Raw genomic sequence first — 22,036 nt, 5'->3', positions numbered from 1 at the left:
GAAACGAGACACTTCGCTTTAATCACTACCTCAAGATGCCAATCTAAAAACAACCATATTTTAAGAATTTTTAAAAAGCATAATTAATACTCTTTTACAGTTAAATCATGGTGCTTAAGGCTCCTTCTGAGTTCTTATGAATGCAGATAAATCGAAAATACTGACTCCATTTGTTGTACACTTGAAGTTGTTCAAAATTATTTCTATTTTTTGCAAGCTGTTAAATGGAAACTTTTCCAGTTTAATTAAAAATTAAGATGTTGGTTGGGTGGTAAGACTCCTAAGCAGTGTGCCCCACACAGGTAATCAATTACACCCCTGGATTTCTGCTGCCATGTGCAAAATAGATAACAAGGTTTTTCTAGGGGAAAAATATAGCCAACCTTTATCATACGCTTCAAACACCGCAATAAACAAAGCCTTTCCGGCAGCTCCAAAAATAAAATGTTTCAGTATTTCGAAACTCAGGCTCACCTCTGCTCTTGATCACTGTGCCGTTTGTTGTACGGGGGACGTAGGAGGGGTTGCTGTGATGAGCACTAAGTGGTGATCTGGAATATTCTATCTCCCACACGCGTGAGCAAAGCCTCTGACTGGTTGGTGTTGTGGGTGTTTGAGATGGTTAGTCATGGCTGGGCTTGTAAGTCACGTAGCTGCAGGTGGAAACATATTTACTAAAGTTGTTAAACAGATAATCACCCGCCTGTTTGTAATTCTGATGACGTGGGGGGAAATTGCATGTGGGACAAAAAATTATGATAGATAGTGTCAAAAAGTTAAATAAATTGACCAATCAGAGAACTTGATTGGACCCGTGGGTCACGTAACACTTCTTAGAACACTTTGCTAATTATCTGTAATTGTGGGCAATTAGGACACCATTTCCGACGCACAGACAGTTGGAACGGCTTTGGATGGACTTTCCCCGGACAAAGATTTCAGGGATGGCAGGTGCGGATGTAAATGGGGGGGGGGGGGTACTCCTGCCAATGTCAGTACATAAAATGGGCTTCAACTGTCAGGTCAGAATCTTGTGAAAAATGGGACAGACAGCAAATAGTGGGTGGCGTCAGTGCTTGGGGTCATAAAGTTATTACTGGGCGTCGTGTTAAAGCAGGCAGTCTGTTTAAAAATTTTGCGATACACTAAAGTGGGGGGGGGGGGGGCTTTTAGTGTATGTACCCATTCATCCATCAGATATCTCTCAACCCAAAACAATCTAAACTTTCACCCACCTTAGATAACCAGTTAACCACCTCAGGTTTGCTATAATTCCAGGAGGTCTGGGGCACCCCTTGGTGGGATGGCATTTGCCCACACAGTCACACACTATTGGTAATTTGGAGACACAACCTCCACGCACACGGAACCCACATCCCTGGAGGTGCAAGGCTACGGTTCAGCCTACGCTTCTCATTCCTTCAAAATAAAATGACATAAAGGGAAACGGTGCTCTCATTTTTAAAGCACATGTAGTTCTAACAAGTAGAGCATGGTACTACCAATGCAATGGCTGTGGGTTTAAGTTCCAGTGAGCACATACTAATTCTAACCCTTCCCTCTATACTGTGAATCGCTTGGGATAAAAGTGTCGGGTAAATGGAGCTAGATTTAAATATTTATATACAAAGATGGGTGATTATTTGGCCATTTGTGTAACTGTGTTAAAGACACATGGTACATATCCGTAATGCTAGATCCCGGCCTCTGTGCCTGACCTGCCAGCTGCTGTAGTAATAGATAATGCTTGGTAATTAACGTTTAGACTTGCTGTCTGAATGAAAGAGGAATACTGCAGCCTACTGCAGATCTGGGCAGATCTGGGCCCCGGCGCTGAATGACATGAGTGTGTATGGAGCGTTTTGCTCAGATTTCTTACTGCTGTCTTCAGCTCCGGCTGTATTTACATACACAGTCAGGTAGCATTTGATGAAAACTACCTGCATTCGTTGGCCCATTTGAGCCGCAACGAGTTGGGTCCAAACCCAGGTTGAAATGCGTAGTACGGCCGTCATTAGTTTTACCGAAAATGTGATGCATGAGAAGGATGGTTGCCGTTTTAAAATGGTATGCGCTTAAAACGTAAATCATATATTCACTTATAAATTAATAGTATTTTTAGAGGCTTCTATAGAGGTGGGGCCACAGGGGCTCTGGCACGAGCTGATAGCTGATTGGCCCCCAGAGTACCCCCTCCCCCGTAACTTACCAATTCAAATCACGTCATTGGCTAATGATAAGGTTGGCCCCTCTGCATGAATTATGGCCCCTCTTACACTACCCACTTAAAAAATATCTTGTAATCAAGGCTTAGTATTTTAATAAAAAAATTTCTGATGGTTTGTAATGTTGCCATGGAAAACAGGGAAGTGAACATGAACAAAATCATTATTTCTGTATTGCATAACCCAGATGCTGATATGTCAATATGCCAAGGCTGAAATCTGCTATAGGCTGGATCGTGCTGGGATGTGGGTGGGAATAGGAGCTAAAATATCAATGGTCATAGATGTACAAAAAACATAGCCTGTTATTTCCTAAAATGGCTATTATTTTCCTGAGACTGTTCACTTTTATCTGGTTCTCAGGCCATTTTCTAAACGCGCCGGGGTAAATGGATTATTAGGGGAACAATAGCTCAGCATCTGGTCAATGATGATCAGTGGACTAGGGACCTTTGTCGGAAATAATCTAACATTCATCGGTTACCGATTAAAATCGGTTAAAATGGGGTGCTATTCTGTTCACAGCAGCCGTATCGAACCTGACAATTGGGCAGGTCCTGCTGCCACAGCTATGTCAGCAACGATTAGCGCCAAGGTGGGCCGGCAGGCCAGCTTCACTTGCTGAAACTGAGGAAACTTGAGAGGAGGGTGATATAATCACGCTGTCTGTAAGTGGCCGAGAGTCCTGAGCGCTGGCGAAATTAATATGGGCATGTGCGTGAAACATTGATCCACTGTAAAAGCAAAACCGTACTATTGAATTCACTGTAAATGAATAGTGCTGGGTTATGAAATCGATTTCCTGATTCGAATCGATCTTGATTTACGTAACCCAGTATCGATTCATAAAATCGCAGGATTGATTTTTTAAATATATGCCTTTTATAGTCTGTGGCCTTTTCCCCAGGGATGTGTGAAGCTTTAAGCCTGTTAGTCTCACGTGACCCGCCTCGCGCCATGAGTTCTGGCGGACGGAAAGAAACAGATAAAAATACGCGGTAGTAGCTGCTTCACTGAAGGTACCGTCAAGCCTAAAGGCAGATGTCTGGGCGTTATTTCAGATTTCAGAAGCATGAAGACAGTGAAGAACAGGACAAAAGCGAAGTCGTTTGTAAGATGTGCAAAATGGAGGTGAAGTTTAACGAGACGTCATCCAGATGCGCAATCTGAAAACGTCCGATCCAAAACTTATTGGTCATGTTAAATAAAAAGTTAATTAATCTGCCTACTTTGGGGTCAGTTCTTAATGCACATATTTTTTAAAATGCACAAGGTTAGAAGGTTATTGATCAGGATCAAGTATTTCCAGACATATGTAGCAGGCCCACAATTACATTGCAGACCCTGGAATGCCGTCATTTCATCACCTGTTGAAGTTTTTGTCATTGTTATCATGTCTGAGAGTCTGGCAGCGCTGAGACTCCAAATGGAATCATTTCAATGCTGAATGCTGGAAGAGGAACTTAGGGTAAGTGTTCAGCAAAAGATCACGGATGCCTGTAGGGAACGGACGTCTAGATGAGGACCAAAAGACCCTTATGGTGCAATAAAACTTCAAACTCACACCTCACCAAACAAGCGTGGCACGGAGGGAGCCATCATAGAACACAGCTGGCTGGCTGCCCCAAGAACTCGGGTGCTTTGCCGAGTGGAGTAATTGGGTTTTTTTTTTTCCTCCCAAAAGGTTGAGATCATAAATCGTATTAGAATTATTATGAGCAGTTCCTGCTGCATCTGGGAGAAGGCAAACCATTTATTATTATTATTTATTTTTTTTTGAGTTGAGCATATTGAGTCATTTCCAAGGTTCTTAGAAGGAGTCGACGCAACATTTATTAGACGGTTAGCAATTTCGTGGAAAGTGGCAGCGTGTTCAGCTTCAGCTGATGAGGCAGTCATCCGGAAGGGCGTTTTATACAGAAGGGGAGCAGAAAGCAGTAGATTATAGCCAAACTTTTAATCCAATACTTATCCGTTAGATTACGATTCGTTACAAATACATCACCAAAGGATGTTTTCCAGCATGAAATCAGCTGCTGCCTGGTGAGTGCGGAAGAGAACTTTTGAGGTGATAAATGCCTCTGTTAAGCAAACAACAAAAGCAGATACCGTGCAGTAAACATGTTTTCTCTCTCTCATTTTCACAAGCCTGACTGATAATGGGCAAGCGTGGCAATCGTCGTCATTTTCCATGTCTTTGGGTTTTGCTTGCAGTGTTTACATGGCTACACTACAAAGATAAAATACCTGAACGAAGGGGAACTTTTTTTGTAGTCCTGTGATGACTTTTTGCAAAAATTGGAGCTAGCACTCGCTGCCTTGCTGTCGGAACATGTTCAGTTTTAGCACCCTGCATGTGATGTGGTGATATCTAAACGGCTATCGTGGGGAGCAGGATGCCTGGTAACCTCTGATCTGGAGGTCAGATGCTAATAGGTACATAGATGGAGTCTACGGTCGGGGAATAAAAGCTCACCTATGTTGTATGTTTGCCATGTTTTTGATTTTTATGGTTTATCCAAATTCAGTTACACACAATCGTAAAAACCTAACGAAGTTCAAAGAAGAATTAATGAATTGGGGGGGACGGGCTATGGTAGTTGGAGTTGGGTGTAGAATTTAATTTGCGTTTCCTGTTTTGAATTAAACCTACATTAACCACTATGTAAGCATTATAACGTACAGCATGTATGCCTTACTTCCCTTGTTTTTCATGCCTGCCATTGTTCCCCATGACAACTTGCATCCCAGAAATCTCCAGCGTCTTCTCCCCCCCCCCCCCCCCCCCGACAGACTTATGACTGACCAGTCGGCTTGGCTCACTCGTGCCCCATCTTGTCATTACTCTGCTTCCATGGTTCCGGTGGGTAAACAAGGCAGGTAAATGATGCTCTCTTCCTCCTCTAGATGAAGGCCCGTATTCGAAGGGGAACCGCGACTCTGCGGGGACCGACAATACCATGGCCTCCAGACGACAGAGTCTACCAGGTACACTCAGAACTGTCACTGTGCATGTGTGTGTGTGTGTGTGGGTTTGCATAGATCACATTTGAGGACCAAATTGTCCCCAAAGTGTAGCAAAGCCTAATATTTCCCTACTTTTGAGGACATCTTTTAAGGTCCCCATTTGGATAACCTCAGATTTAGAAAAATCTGTGAATGCAATCAAAAAAGTAAAAATTTGGGTTGGTTGCTTATGGTTAAGGTTAGGGATGGGTAGGGGTTAAGAGTGTCGTGATTGGGATTATGGTTTTTCCCATAGAAATGAATGGACGGTCCCCATTTAGATAGAAAGACCAACTGTGTGTGTGTGTGCGTGTGCTCCGAATGTCCTTCCCCATGCCAGCACACTGTCCCCAGCTGCCCCGTGAAGCATGTGTCTAGCTGTGGCATCCTCGGCATGTCCCTGCCTGCTCATCTTCCCCCTTTGAGTCCTTGTCACTCTATTCCGCCAATCTATCCATAGAAGGACATGATTCTTTAACCCAGCCAGCTTAAGACGGGGCTTTTTTTTATCTAATACATGTATTTTTTATGTGGTATGAACTCCAGAGGTATTCCACAAAGCAGAATTTCCCAGTTAGCTGGATAACTTAAGCCAAACATGAAAACCGTCCAGTTGGAGAAGAAATAAGTGACATTCCTATTAGACAATTTTTACAGTTGTCTTATGTTATCTGGCTAATGTAAAAATCTATACAATAAGGTATTGTTTGTATCCTTCGTTGGGGGTTGTTTTTGTCGTAATTTGTGTGACTTCAGGTGTGCTAGATCTTGATAGCATTTTAATGTTAGCCGAATGACCCTGAGTATTTCATCTCTTCTTCAGAGTTATTGCACTGCAGATGAAAAATACAGGCACATAATGCATCTTGAACGCATTGCATAATATACAGGATGTAGTGAGATATTTTAGATCAGTCTGTTGCACGGTATTGTTCATGAAGGATGATCCTGATTCTGAAGATGCTATCCATGTTCACTGATAATCATGTCACATGATTAGGACTGACAAATGTCATCAAGTTTGTTGCCCCAGATGTGAAAATCAAAGGCTATCAGCTTAAAAGAAAAATGTGTCACTTTTATTTCCTGGTGCAGATGATGTTTATTTATATGATGAACATCACTTAAATTCTTTAATTGGCTCGAGTATTTATAAAGCATGGTTCTTCATTGGCTGATTAGGTTTCCCTCTTAAGTTCAGTTAATCATTTTTTTATGAATAACTCCAGTTAATAAGTCCTTCTTGCTCAGTCTCGCTGGCCTGTGAACTTGATTCATTTTTTTTACAGTTGTAACTTCATGTCACGAAGCGCCATCTGTTCACATTAAAGAAAGGGCACTTCAGCAGTTAACAGCTTGCCTGCAGGCACCCCCCCCCCCCCCCCTCCCTCCCCCGCATCTCTGCTGTGTTTGCTTGTGATCTCCAGGGTCTTTTAGATATTCCTCGTGCCCCCAAAACTGGGACAAGCGATGTCTGCCCCACTGTCCCGTTTTTCAGCAGAACAGCTTCTGCTGTTCGGGGGGTGGGATGGTAGGCAGAGCACAAAGAGCAGAGCCAGCAGTTATCATCGGTTTTTTTTTCCAAGTCACTGTCTAATGATAAATTATGAATTTCTGTAGGCTCCGTTTCATGGCAGGAACTCAGAGCTGGCAAACTGCACAGCTTCCAGTGAGATTAATAATTCGATGGGCCCTGAGTTTATCTGTAATTCTGCTTATTCCAGTAATGCACACTAACAAGCAACCTGTAATCCACTCCCCACCCCCTCAATTCTGGACCAGGAATCAGGTTGCTCCACCTGTCCACCCAGATGTGCTAGCACAACAAACATGTACTGATCAGGGCTCTTTGTAGGACATGACAGTTACCATCCTGGCCCAAGTGCTACAAGGACACCAGGTTGTATAACCAGCCACAGCATCTCAGCCCTGTAGTCGCTGCCTTTCAAATGTTGAGACTAAAATAATAAACAAGGATTTATGCTGGACAAAAAGAGATTTTTTTTAAATCTTTCTCTTTTGAGCTAAGTGTTTAATTATAACTAAATGTGAATTTTCCACATGCACACGCCAAAACAAGTTTCTGTCTCCCCCTGTAGCATAATTACCTAAACAGTCATCAGAGATGTTGCCAAAGATCTGCATCATATTTTGAGGCAGTTTCATCATGTTGTGTGTTTTCAGATGCGTTGTGCTCATCCTAAAGGAGCTCCTGATTGTTTTCTTTCCCCCCACCGGCTCCCCACCCCTCACCCCCCCCCCCCCCCCCCCCCACTTGCGGTTTTGTTTCTCGGCAGGAGAGCTCCGGGGGCTGACAGTGGTGGAGCTGATCAAGAAGGAGGGCAGCACCTTGGGCCTGACAATCTCCGGGGGCACCGATAAGGACGGCAAGCCCCGCGTCTCCAACCTGCGGCCAGGGGGCCTCGCTGCCAGGTCAGCGCCTGCCTGATGTCCCCCACAATGTGACAGAAACCTTTTTTCAGGTCCCCACAAGGGGAAATGGAAATTTATAAAAATGCGTGACTGCAACCAAAAAACTAAAATTGCCAGAAGTCTTGTATGTTGTTAGATTACTTATGGTTAAGGTTGCAGATGGGTAGGGGTTATGTTTATCATTGTTGGGATTAGGATTATGCCCACAAAAATGAATGGATGGTCCCCACAGAGATGTGAATACAAACATGTGTGCCTGTGTGTGGGGATTATGTCTATGTTAGATTTTGGGGACCAAAGGTCCCCCTCAATGTAATAAAATCCTGTTATTTTGACGTTATGGGGACCATATTTCAGGTCCCCACAAAGGTCTGTGAATGTAATCAAAACAGTAAAAATGCCAAAAGTCTCATATTTTGTTTGGTTACTTATGGTTAAGGTTAGGGATGGGTAGGGGTTAAGGTCATCATGTTTGGATTAGAGTTTTCGCCATAGAAATGAATGGACAGTCCCAAACAATTACAAACCTGTGTGTGTGTGTGTGTGTGTGTGTGTGTGTGTGCGCCTGCTTAGCACTGGCGTGACTCCTCAACAAACACACACACACACACACACACACACAGAAATGTGTGTTTAGGAGAGTCACAGCAGGATGCTCCGTGAATTACTCAGCGATGCTTAAGGGCAGGTTTTCAGGGGGAATATTTTCAAAAGGCTCAGCTGATGATGCAGAAATGATGCAGAAAATGCCTTTGGGGATTTCATTTTTTTTTATTCCTGATCTAACTACTTGTAAAAGCTGCCCTGGATTAGAGCCAGCTTAGGCTAACCATTCCAGCTTATTTAGGGTGAATATATTTACGCCTGAGCATGAATAATGTCCTTTAAACTTAACTGTGCAAGCTGAACAGGTAAATTTCTTTTCAGAACCCTTATATATCAAATCTGTAAAAAATAAGCAAAGTGATATGAATCAACAGACTGACATTTTGATTTGGTTAAAAGTGGCGTCTTTTTGTACTTCCGAGGAGAGCACACTGTGAAATTAATAGCAAGAGTTGTTTGTTCACGTGTAATCCGAGTTTTGCATTTGTAATATACATTTTTACCCAAAGAAACATGAAGTTGTACCCATTTTTTACAGCTGTGTATTTTGCTGTAGCCATTCAGGTGAAAGAAGGCTATTAAAGTAGGAACTCTTCTGGGACTCAAACCTCCACACCATGTTACCCGTCAACCCATTTTACAGCTGATATGGATGTTGGCTAAATTACAGTTTTTTCTGTTATATATACAGACGCTCCTCTACTTACAAACTATCAACTTACGTACTTTCAACCATACGAACGAAGAGGACTGTAAATCCAAAATGTCCTCATTGGGCTCCCGTTTCCTGTCCGTAGTATCAATTTTTTTTCTGCGCGCCAATTCCGCCTAGTATGATTTCTGGCCGCTACTCCCACCACGCAGCAGCGTAACGTGCGTACTCTCACCATCCTAGTTCTTTGTACTTGCGTATATCCTTAATAACGACTTACGAATATTTCAAGTTACGAACAGCCATTCAGAACATATCTCATTCGTAAGTAGAGGAGCGGTCGGTGTGCTGTCTCTGTGGGTTAAGACTTACCTGTGATCAGGAGGTTGCCAGTTCAAATCCCATGGTTGGCAGAGTGATGTCACCATTGCGCCCTGGAACAAGACCATTAACCCCAAATAGCTCCAGGGACTGGCTGTCATTGCTTTCTCAAAAATGTACATCGCTTTGCATAAAAGCATCTGATGAATGTAAATGTCGTATTACTGTATCTATAGAATATGTTCATTGCTGGCTGCAGTGCCGGTATCAGAAAAATGGTGCAGCTGATGTTTTTGAAAATCTTAAATAACCGTAAAACACCAGCCTGATCGCATGAGCCACATGCACTTTGATCTGTTATTGTCTCCATCATTTTGGACCAAGTTTAGTTTTTTCCTAACTAAGACTGCGTTTTTATGACTGCGATTAAAATATCTAATTTCTCTGCTTTTCTCCTTTATGTTACATATTGAGCTGCAGCTTACAGTAGTACTGTGTGCCCCGGTTGCATTCTCATCTTTATCTATAATGGAATCGTCCCCAAAGACATAATCACAACCTTTATCAGCCTCCCTCTGTCTGCCTTTATGCAGTTTAGTCCTTTGACTGTATACCCTTTTTTCTCCAATAGTTTTTGCCTGTGGTTTAACAGGTTAATGTGATAGATCCCTGTACATAACTGCAGAATTACTTGCCGCTCGGAATATGGAGCCTGTTGTAGGAGTCATCTCTGTATTTGAAATTAGCACTAGGATCAATTTTTTACTTTTTATTTTCCCACACATGAGTTTTGTGCCAAGCTGTATGGCCCAGAAGAGAGTTAAACATAAACAGCATTTCTCCCATTTATATATGTATATACACACACACACACACACGGACTGTATGTTGAGTGCTACATATATGCTGATTACTACATTACTTTGCTTAAATGGTGAGGTACTGGTGTTCAAATTGTACCATTAGTATAATTCAGCATCAGTGCTTACATACTGTATATTTTCAATATGTACTTTAAACATCTAGTATCTAGTATGCATGTATAAAAAGAATTTTGGATGTTTTATTAAACAGGGAATTCTGCAAGAAGTCTGATGTAGACTGTTGAACACATTTCCGCCAGCTTGGAATATTTTCAGAATTGCCAACTATAGAATATATGATGTGTATTGGATGTGCATTAATATATTTGTTTGTCGTACGTAAATCATGAAATTACAAACATGGCTCCAAGATTGACTGGGTATGAAAGTCATTGGATCATTAGATCAATATAAGACAAATTTAGCACTGCAGAGATGACGGATCGCATGTGTTATCGCCAGGTAGGTGTCACAAACCTGTGGGCTAGTATGTATCTATACAGCCCAGGGATGGATTATGGGTTGTGTGGGCCCCTGGCCAAAACGTTCGCCAAACGCCCTCCCTCCATTTTTCCATCAGAGACCCTATAGGGTCAGGGGCCCTTGTAGGCAGAGGATCAAAGAATTTAGGCCCTCTAAAATAGACAAACGAAAATACATTGTTGATAAGCGTTGCAAATTGTTTTGGGCTAGGGGCCCCACGGGCCCCCTGCACCCCAAGGGCCCCTGGGCAGCGGCCCCGCTGGCCCGGTCCGTAATCCGTCCCTGATACAGCCCATATCTGTGTGTTAGGAGCGACCAGCTTAACGTGGGAGACTACATCAAGTCGGTCAATGGGATCAACCTGACCAAGCTGCGCCATGATGAGATCATCAGCCTGCTGAAGAACGTCGGCGAGCGGGTGATGCTGGAGGTGGAGTACGAGCTGCCCCCACCAGGTACGGACTTGGGTATTTAGCCTGGGATATATTCAGCGCTTTGGCCTGGTTGGGAGTTGGTAAATGCATGTTATAAACATGTGACAAGATGTGTGCATGCTTACTGATTCTTGTAGCGAATCCTCCTCTGTGTTGACTGCATAATAATGAATCATTTACCCCGTCATCCATCAGTAAAATCATCGCCTTTGTTTTAAATTTGGCTGTGGGTGCCTGATAGCACAGGTTTCATTATTTGGGATTTAATCATGTATTTATGGTGTTACAGGCTCTATTCAGTCCTGACCTTAAAGGGAAAATTCAGTTATACGTGATGCAGGTAAAGATTAGCGCAGGTGCCTCACACTTTGAGGGTCACTGCACTTACGGGTCGGGATTTTGACCCAGAACTAGGCAGGTTGAAGTCGTGTTGTCTTTCTGAGCACCGACTCCTGCAAATTATCACAATGGCTGATTTCCAAAAAAAGGAAGGTGTCATGGGTATGTTTAAAATTGATAAGAAGAGACCCTATTCTCTTAGAATGCACCCTTAGATAGAACGTAATGGTTCGAGCAGGCAACAGGTTTGATTTATGTGCTACCTGTCAGCCATACAGCATACTTCCTATTATCCAGTGAAGGACCCACCCTTGTTTAATGTAGCATGTATTTGTACAGATTTTTGGTACTTTTACTAAAAAGACAAGCGCACAGTGTTCAGAAATTTGGTTTGATTTTTATAGATATTACTACTACTCCCAAGTAAGAAAGGGTTCTTCTGTTGTACTTTGGTTTCAAGTTGGACTTAATTTGTTCTTTTGTGCATTATTTATTTAAGAAAAAAACAATGTAATATGCAAAATGCCTGTATTTGATGTATTTGAGTTTCAACTCGTTTTCTATACAGATAACGAAATTTTAACAAGATATCTGCACCTTGCTGACCTTTTCAAATACAGTGATGTATCAGTCTAGCCGATTTGCTTTTACTCTCTGCCAGCTGTGATTTGGCAGCTCTCAGTCTCTGTGCCTCTCCTAGCTCCAGACAGTACATCAGGTGTCATTTCCAAGACAATCGAGATATGTTTGCACAAAGAAGGCAACAGCTTCGGCTTCGTGATGAGAGGTAAGCTCTCGTGTCCATGTCCATTATCCTCACCGTCATTTATTCTGAGTGTTTTCATCACAGTTGCAGAACTATGGGTAAAACCTGACTCGACATGTCCTGCATACCTTGTCAGCTGGGAATGGTAGCGGTAATGAAATGCCATCTGTAAAATACGACGTCGAGTTGGCAAAGAATTGAAATCGTCACCTGTGTAGTCACCCGTCTTTATATCTAACCTTATGCTTTCTGCACATCTAATGTAGCCTGGGAGGTTCTTTGCACTCGAGTCACTGAGGTGTGTCTTGGAAGTATAATGAGTGTCCCAAAATGGGCGACCCAAAGCCCCTGTCAGCTTGCAGATTGCACTGCCATGGTGTTGTGATCCGGATGCTTCAGGTGGATGTCTCATGTGGTGATTTAGGAGGCTCTCATGAAGACTGGCAGAAGTCCCGCCCCCTGGTGGTGACCTATGTGAGACCGGGAGGACCTGCAGACAGGTAATGTTTGGAGATCTTTTGTCCTCTTAACAGAAATCAAAATGGGGGCAGAATGTCACTGGTACACCTCCTGGCCAGAGGGAAAGGCAAGCAACAGGTCAGGATTTTAGTTTGCTTCACAGAATTTAATTACAGTGACGTAGACTCCAAAATATAAGGTGCCAAATTTAGAGGGTTTGTTTCTAGCTACTGACACAGAATAGAGTGTAACACTGATACTTCATTAATTCCCATGGGGAATTTCTCTCTTCGTCTACCCCATCTCGCTCTCCATGAGACACACATGCAGGTGAGAGCAAGCTTGGGGGTCACTGCACAGGGCCAGCCAGCGTGCCGCACCCCTGGGGCTGGGGGGTTAAGGGCCTTGCTTAAGGGCCCACGGACATGTGACTATTCCGCTGAGGTTCACACTAGCAATCTTCTGATCACAGAGGCTTAGCCCATGGAGCCACACACTGCCCTGCTTTTGGTGTTGTCTTCTGAGACAGAAATCACATTGTCAGGCATCTTCTATTCAAAGGCTGTCTTGGAAGCCTCAGTGTCCCCAGTTGAATAGTGTCCACTCAAGGAGCATGAGGCACTATGGATTGGAAAGCAATGATCTGTGTGGTTTTTTAAGATTAAATGTTTGTTTATTTTCCATGGAGATTCATGGTGCCATTTGGGGTCTTTTACTGTTATGTGGAAGTACCTTCTCTGTGATGCACTTTCAGCCTTCAGCTCCCCTATCGCAAGCTCACCTCGTTAACCGTTATTCCTCACTCCGTATTGATTTTGAGGATGAGCTCGGCCCTCTATGACTCGTAATAAATAACGTGGACACCGGTGCCACCCGACCTGTCCTCCCCTCTCCGTCCCGCCACAGACAGGGCACCCTGAAAGTCGGCGACCGGCTGCTGAGTGCCGATGCCGTACCCATGCACAACGCCAGCCACACCGACGCCCTGGCCGTGCTGACGCAGTGCGGCCAGGAGGCGCTCTTCCAGATCGAGTATGACGTCTCCATTATGGGTGAGCCTGTCGCGATAAAAATCCCTGCATGTCATTCTTGCCCTGCCCCAATTATTAACGATACATACCTCTTTTGCATCCTTGCCGATCAAGACCAAGAGCACAAATACCATCTTTGCATTCTTTACTCCCAGATGTTCTACTGGACTTGAATCATATCCTTGTGATACAACCACACCTGGAAAAACTTATTGTTGGGGTGATTTCCACAAAATAAACTTCTTATGAACATTTGTCAGAATTTTCGTTTTCGGTTTGAGTTGAAGGGAAGTCCCCACAAATATTGCCGCTAGCTATTTCACTTGTATGTTGATTTAAGCATTCAATAATCTGTAGCTATCATTTTGAGTGAGTCTCTTCTAGATTTACCCGGCACTTTTTGTCCATTCTTTTAAATATATATTTTGCTCAGAGTTGCTCATCTGAGTTCTTCCCGGACTTTGAACAGGACGCCCATTTCCTCTGAAGTAATTACTTTCTTGTTCTCAGGCTCCTTCCATGTAGAGCGATAGGTTGAAAGTAAAGCCTTTTACTTTTACTGAAAACGGCCTTTACTAGCATCACAGTGCATTACACATGACATTACAGTGATGTCTTGTGCCAAACGTGTGGCCTGATTTTATTTTCAGATGATAACTTTCCCCACGCTGATCAAGCATCTCTCTGCATGCGTGGAATTTGCATAAGTCCTCCATTTCCAAAGCCAGTTTTTTTACTAATGACATGTTTTTCCACCCTGCTGTACCAGCTGATTTTGTAGATGTTGTGGGCATCGCTGACTGATCCTTTCCATCTTGGGCACTGAGCTCTGTATCTCTTTAATGTTACCGCCGTCCTCGCTGCGCTCAGTGATGTCCTCATTGCCTGATGGCTCGATTTTGATGGACAGCCTAATCAGGGTGGGTGTTATGATGCATCTTCTGAGTAGAGATTGTGCTCCCAGCGATGTCTGTGCGCTGTCCATGAGCTTTCATGGTCCTGATTTAAAATTCCGAAGCTTCCTGAGTGTGGAACCTCACAGAGACACTGATTCTGGTGTTTTTATTTTTAAACTTACTTTTGCACATAGTCAGTAAGCATTTAGTTTAAAGGTAATTTTATAAACTTGCATTATATGACAGTGATTGCGCTTTTTTTTGTAAGGTGTGCGTAGGGTAAATGCTACATTTAGGTTATTAATAAACACGAAAGGCATTGTTGGGATTTCCTTAATTTTTTAGGAAATAAAGACGCAAAACCAATAGCGATAATTGTTGAATTTTAATGGGAATTTTAAGTATGATGAAATCTATGTGCATATAAACTGAATATATAAATATCTGTATTCAGACCTACATAATGTCATTGCAGAAGCTGCCTCCTCAGCAGAATGTCAAAAGGAGCCAGTGAGAACTTTGCCATGTAAAAAGCAAAAGTAATAATAAAAATGTAAAAAGTACAAGAATAAAAATAACATGGGAAAATAATGGCAAAAGTGGAAATTTCTGCTGAAATCCCATTAACACCCGTGTGTGTCCTGGTCCGGACAGGCGGCCATGACAGGTGCTGTGTTGCCTTATAGTTCACAGTCCATGTCTTTGACCTGCTGCTTGGGTAGACCCTGAATTTCTTTGAATTTTGGGAGAAACCCAAACCAACCAACTCCCCCCCCCCCCCCCAACCAAAGCTACCATTATCCATGCATCCACACTAATGTGCCCCTGATTACAACCCCTATTTGTGACCAACTTTGGGGGGCCTGCGCAAGTGGTAATAATCACTGCCCCTGGCCGCAAGTGGGGGGGGGGGAGGGTAAGACAAAACCAGTACACGTCTGTGTGTGATTTGCCGCGCAGATACAGTGACGAACGCCTCGGGCCCCCTGCTGGTGGAGATAGCCAAGTCGCCCGGCACCGCACTGGGCATCACCCTGGCCACAGCCACACACAGGAGCAAGCAGGTCATCATCATCGACAAGATCAAGCCTGCCAGCGTGGTGGACAGGTGGGCGTTTGCGTCCGGGCGAGAGGTCACCCACCTCTCTGGTGCCAAAAAGTATTCCAACCTCACACAAGCATCATAAATAGTACTTTGTATTTAAAGGATGTTCATTAAAAAATGTATGTTGTAAACAGCTTAATTAGTCCTTTGCTATTTTTGTAATGCTCCCTGTTGCATCCATCCATCCATGGATCTTCCATGCCTGTTTACCCAGTAGACGGTCAGTGCTGTATGAGCCCAGGGCCTAATCGCAGAAGCACATGGGACACCCTGGAAGGGATGCCAATCCATCATAGGGCTCCTTTTCACACACCAGTTACTCCACTGTGGATGGATAGTGGAGTACTCAGGAATTTCCATACAACACGCAGATCTCACAGGCGCAGATTGGAGGCGGATCTAAACCACCGCAGTGCCGAGGCAACAGTGCTGGCCGCTGAGCCCCTGCCTCGCCATCCCCACTTACGCTTTCCGTTTGTTTATGATTCCGTCCGCCATTTGCATTCACAGCAGAGCCTCTCTCCTTCTGTCGCAGGTGTGGGGCACTGCATGCGGGCGACCACATCCTGTCCATCGACGGCACCAGTACAGAGCACTGCTCCCTGCTGGAAGCCACACAGCTGCTGGCCAGCACCTCCGATCACGTCAAGCTGGAGATCCTGCCCGCGCACCACACCCGGCTGCCCAGCCAGCCGCAGGACACCGGTGAGCAAAGCAGAGGATCATGGGGATTCGCAGGGGTGGGGACGAGGTTTATCTCAGGAGATCCCAAAGTTAATCAGTGAACCGATTATGCGTTCCTACATCTCCAACAGAAGTCTGATGATTTCTGTTTTACCGAAACAGGCTACGTTATTTTTGGGAAGAGAGATTTATTGACAGGTAAATCATGATAAAATATCAATTGTCAAAAAAAATGAAAAATGTAAAACAGCATTTGTTTAATTCCCTCTTGTTGACTGGCCAATCAGGGCCAGTCAGTAATAATGGCTGACTAGCGTTACGCTGGTAGGATCCGAATTCAGGGTAAGCCACTCTCCAAGATTATCGTATTAGTATTTTTGTTGTAAGGCATGCTCATGAGTTACCTTACCCAAATATTTAAATATATATAATGTAAAGTTCAATTTACATGTCTGAGCAGCCAGCGCTTGTGGAACATCAATCTTCATAGCTTGTCTGTCCCGAGCAGAACATTGTGGCATTTTGATTTATTTTCCTGCCTTCGCCTTATGTTAGCTAGACACCCAATGAAGTTAGTGTTTTATTACAAAACATTTATGCAGTTGTCATATCTTTGACCTAAAGCCTTTTCCAGTCTGCGTTTATAATTCATTGCCATGTGTATGTGGATTTTGCACACACTGCACACACTGCACACACTGCACACACTGCACACACTGGATTTTGTCCTCCCCGTGTCATCGTGGGATTTCCTCCAGATTCTCCCGTTTTCCCCCACAGTCCAAAAATATGCTGAGGTTACTTGGAATTACCTAACCACCCCTAGATGTGCGTGTGTGAGTGCACGGTGTGTGAGTGGATGATGCGTGAGTGGATGGTGCGTGAGTGTATGGTGCGTGAGTGAATGGTGCGTGAGTGAATGGTGCGTGAGTGAATGGTGTTTGAGTGGATGGTGCGTGAGTGGATGGTGCGTGAGTGGATGGTGCGTGAGTGGACGGTGCGTGAGTGGACGGTGCGTGAGTGAATGGTGCGTGAGTGGACGGTGCGTGAGTGGACGGTGCGTGAGTGAATGGTGCGTGAGTGGATGGTGCGTGAGTGTATGGTGCGTGAGTGGATGGTGTGTGAGTGGATGGTGTGTGAGTGAATGGTGTGTGAGTGAGCCTTGTGATGGGTCGGTGCCCCATCCTGGATTGTTCCCTGTGTTGCGCCTGTAGCCTCTGGGTTAGGCTCCGGACCCCCTGTAATCCTGAATAGGACAACTGGTTACAGAAAATGGATGGATGGATGAATGGATGGATGGACTATGAACTGCATAATATCACAACTGTGCCTTTGTTATGAGGTGTCACTGTGTTTGGTTACACTACTCACAAATATCACAAAATTACAGTTTGGGTCAAGGAAACTTTTTCAAACAGTGTTATAATTCCACTATTATTCTCAATTCCAGGAGTTTAGGCCTTTCCCCAAATTTAAACTCTTATTTATAATTTAGTAGAAAAATTCAAATCCACATTCCAAGGGATTTGAAGGATACAGCTGTGGAAGTGAGCATCTTAGGCAAGATTAAAGGTAAGGAGATGCAAATCACCACAGAGCTGTGCTCCATGAGATCATGAAACATGTCAGGCTGAGTTTAAAGTAGTCTTTCCTTTTCCTTAAAAAGTCTTTCCCCACATGCGTAATGTCCTTGGTGTCATTCTGGCCTTTGGTATGATAATATTGATCTTGTGACATTTCACGTTCTATGCTTGTGGATTAGTAGGCCAGTACTGTTGTAAAGTGTAGATAATTTAATGCAGAAGCAGATTTTAAGGCTTTAAGATGATCCCTTCTCTGTAAAAGTTATTTCCTGTAATAAAGGCCGCCGGGGATTGTGGGCGAATATCGTCCGTGTCAGTTTTGGGGCTTCCAGCGGCACCCGGAATGTGTGGGCTCAAGCTGACCGGGTATTTCGTGGGGCTTTTTTGGGCTTTGGGGGTCTGTAGGTTGTGGAACAGACTTGTGTACAAGAGAACTAGAGAACAAAACAGGATCAAAGACAGAAGTGTAGGAAGTAATCTTAATGCAAGTATTAAGGAAAGATTTGTGCAAATGCCTGTAGGCTTCTGTTCCAGAATTATAGCATGAAAAGTTCAGCTAGACTAAAAGCTTCATAGTATTTACGTTTTTGCCACCTAAGCGGCAAATAGAATGCATATGTTGTTAGACAATGAATCTTCCATCAATTAGCCAAACGATCATAAACTACACACACCATCGCTGTCATGTATGATTAATGCCTTTTAAATGTTTGATGTCACTTCTAATCTCCTTAAGGGATTCGCGTTTCAGGCTGTCGCATCAGTTCTCATAGCACAGTCCAGTGTCATCAGTTTTCAACTTTCTTACCTCTCGACGAAGATAAGAATGTTTTTTTTTTTTTTTTTGAGAGTCACTTGAGATGAGCTTAGCGTAAGCTGCGAGATGCAAGGATTTGCAGTTTTAAATTTGGCAAGGGTGCTGGTGTACTGTTTCTCTGAATTCTCAGTCTTGTCATTTCTTTTTTTTTTTTTGTCTGCGGTGATTTGAGCAGTTAACCTGGTTTCCGGACATTTCTGAAGTCCCTTGTGATTATTTTTTTAGTGCTTTCTGTCTTGCAAAGAAGCTGAAATGTATCCAGCCAGCAGGGATCTTCCTGGACTTAGCTAAGGCTGCTTAGCAATGTTTAGGCATTAAATCACAGATTTAAAAAGTGGGAGGCCTTGATGTTAATGTTATAACCCCCCCCCCCCCCCCAAACAAAATTTTCAAACATCTTACTCACTTCCTCCAAGTTGGTTTGGAATTTCAAAATTTATGCCAAACATTTATTCCTCTGATACGTGTCTCTTAATTAAGAGTTGTGTCGTTTGGAATAAAGCCTCTATTAGCGATTCTGAAAGCAAAGCGATCTGTCAGCCTATCATAAAACAGCTGATGTTTGCGTATCATGGCCTGGGCTGCTGCAGGCATTTAGCGTGATAAACCTGAGAGAAACATATTTTACTTATGTACCTATGAATCGATGAGGTGGTGCGGTATGTTAAATTAATTCAGGTCTTTGTCACAACATTTACGCTTATTTAGCTGTTGTTTCATATCTTGTAATCATTCGTGCATGGTCGGGTCACGAGGGACTCCTAGAATAGAATAGTGATACTTTATTGATCCCTATGGGGAAATTCTTTTTTCATCTACTCCATGAGACACATAGAGATGAGAGCAAGCTTGGGAATTACAGCACAGAGTCACTGAGTGTGTAGCACCATTGGAGTTGGGGGTTAATGGGCTCGTTCAAGGGCCCACAGACATGTGATTAGGCTGCCAAGGCTGGGGCCCGAACCAGTAACCTTCCGATCACAGGAATAGATGCTTAGCCTGCTAATCTACGCACCGGCCCAGAAACGCTGGCTGGTGACTTTCTGGATGGGACGGCGGTCCATCACAGGGCACACACTCACATCCTATGGGTCAATTAAGGAACACATTTCACTTTTCTGCATGTTCTTGGACTATAAGGAAATCGGAAAACCTTGACCCACACTAAACCTTCGGGAAGGAATGAACAACTTCAACTCGACCCTGAAGCTGTGAGGCCTCTGTGTTAAGTGAGACCTCTGAGCGACTTTAAATCCCAGGCGGCGTAAAACATACCGCTGGGTATGTTACCGAAGGCTGCCGCCGGCCCCGCACTCCATCACTAAGTGCACGGTCTTCAGGTTTGGAGCCTGTGTCCTTCACCAGGAGCTAACCTGCTCCCCCACGGAGAACAAAAGCAGTGTTTGGCGAAGCAGTAGCTAACATGTCTCGGCAGGCAGAGGCGGCGGACCGGAATCGTTATTTTCTGATGGGGCCCTTGGGCAGAGCATCTGCACCCCCCCCCCCTCCCCCCCAGTCCCTCTGTGTGCCGTTAGAGGCGCGCCTGCAGCACGGAAGACTTCATTAGTCAGGCGATAATGAGCCGGCGCATTAATTCAGAGGCACGTTTCGCTTTGGGTCCTAGGTATCAGGGCGGTGCATTATCATTCAGACGCGACAATGAGGAGGATGGGCTGCAGTAAGCGCCAGAGCAAACCGCAACGCTAACAGTGCATGCGACGCGGTGCAGCTTGCATCCGATAATGCTGCTCCTTAACAGACGGACCTCCTGCTTAATGCTACGGGGTTCCTTCTTTTTTCCCGGGAGGGGGTGGGACATGTTCACGTCACCCCTGGTTAATTTAATTACTTAACCTGATGACTTGTGGTCCAGTCAACAAATACCTGGGTGTACTGGTTGGTCACTGCAAACTTGGGTGACTTCTGGTGAGGTTTTGGGATGGTTAAGCTGACACGCTTTGACAGACATAAAAACATAGTTTTACATGAAGATCATTTAAAGATAATTTCTTTGACTGTTTAACACCTTTCCACAGTACTGTGTTTTATTAACCAGCGTGATTGTTCTTTTTTCTGTAGTGAAAATACAGAAGAGCGATAACGCCCACTGCTGGGATCCCTGTGTAAATTACTGCCACATGCAGCACCCTGGACACTGCAAAACCCCCACGTGGCCGTCATCGAGCAACCCGGCCAGTCAAGACTACTGCAAATGTCAGTGGGCTCCTTTGGGCTTTAAACAAGCCCATCCAAGCGGAGCTAATGTGTCTTTCTAATCATACTGTTGCCGTAGTTGATAGACTCGTTTCTGGGTTGGCTGAGGTTGAAGTCTGCCTAGTGTTGGTTATTTAAAGCACAGTATTAGAGTACAGAATGAAAAAAATTGAAAAATTACAGTTTATATGACTTTTTACCTATTTCTGTGTCATATTGACAATTGTCTGGGGCAATTCTAGGTTTTAGAATTCTACATGGTGGGGTGGAGGGCCATAAAAGGGGCCATAATTCATACAAAGGGGCCAACATTAGCATTAGCCAATGATATGTTTTGAATCAGTGAGTGACAGGGGAGGGGGCCAGTGATATGTTTTGAATCAGTGAGTGACAGGGGAGGGGGCTTTCCGGGGTCCAATCAGCTTTGCCCCTGTGGTCCTGTCGCTGTATATGCCCCTTGGTATTAATATGCTAATGTTTTAGCTTAGCCACTGTTGAGTGATGTTGTATGGCCCACAGCGCTTGTTTCCAGTGGCTTCTCCCCTGGCTCCACCACCACGTCGGGCTTCGCCAGCCAGAACTCCAGCACCCTGCCGCGTGCGGCCCCACCCATGAGCCCGCGCAACTCCATGCTGAAGAGGAGGCAGAGGAAGAAGGAACACAAGAGCTCGCGTATGTGAGGCAACTCTAGCATGATGCCATGTTGACTTCCTGACTTTAACTGCCAGGTTAGATCATCTACAGTCACCCATCACCCAACACATGAATAAGAGGTAAAGGTGACTTGAGAGGGTCCACTGCGTACATATTGAGGGCCTGGAGGGCAGGCCAGTCATGCCAAAGCTAAAAAGGCACGTCTAGCTGTGACAGAGACAGCAGGAAAGAGGGGGCTTGCTTTGGGGGGGGGTCCTTGTCCACAAATGTGATCAAAGAAATTTGATTTCACTGGGCTTATGCACCATCCAAGGATCCCCAGGTGAACTGTAGTCAGTCGTGTATCTATCTTGCTAGTTTGGATTTGGCTCATGGGAGTTTTACTTACACAAAAATGTTCTCAGGGTTCTGAGAGATAACCAATCAGATTGTAGAGAAGATGGGTCCTATCAACTAAAAGTGTGA

The 22,036-nt window shown here is 44.2% G+C and overlaps 1 protein-coding gene across 6 annotated transcripts in view; it reads left to right on the top strand.

The window, feature by feature from the left end:
- grip2b (glutamate receptor interacting protein 2b) overlaps positions 1-22,036 on the top strand; it is a 243,907-nt gene that overhangs the window by 63,886 nt on the left and 157,985 nt on the right. For 5 of the 6 annotated variants that reach the window (XM_072715498.1, XM_072715496.1, XM_072715497.1 and 2 more), the window contains exons 2-11: positions 5,133-5,213; positions 7,529-7,664; positions 10,899-11,044; positions 12,063-12,149; positions 12,553-12,628; positions 13,494-13,639; positions 15,475-15,622; positions 16,155-16,324; positions 20,783-20,917; positions 21,437-21,589. In XM_072715498.1, coding sequence (XP_072571599.1) covers positions 5,133-5,213; positions 7,529-7,664; positions 10,899-11,044; positions 12,063-12,149; positions 12,553-12,628; positions 13,494-13,639; positions 15,475-15,622; positions 16,155-16,324; positions 20,783-20,917; positions 21,437-21,589 — 1,278 coding nt within the window. The remainder of the gene's footprint in view (positions 1-5,132; positions 5,214-7,528; positions 7,665-10,898; positions 11,045-12,062; positions 12,150-12,552; positions 12,629-13,493; positions 13,640-15,474; positions 15,623-16,154; positions 16,325-20,782; positions 20,918-21,436; positions 21,590-22,036) is intronic. The other variant, XM_072715501.1, reaches the window with a different exon arrangement.

The sequence above is a fragment of the Paramormyrops kingsleyae genome, chromosome 8 (assembly GCF_048594095.1).
Source record: "Paramormyrops kingsleyae isolate MSU_618 chromosome 8, PKINGS_0.4, whole genome shotgun sequence".
In the NCBI taxonomy this organism is placed as follows: Eukaryota; Metazoa; Chordata; class Actinopteri; order Osteoglossiformes; family Mormyridae; genus Paramormyrops; species Paramormyrops kingsleyae.
The sequence above is the reverse complement of the archived record's forward strand: the minus strand, read 5'-3'. Positions and strand labels throughout refer to the sequence as shown.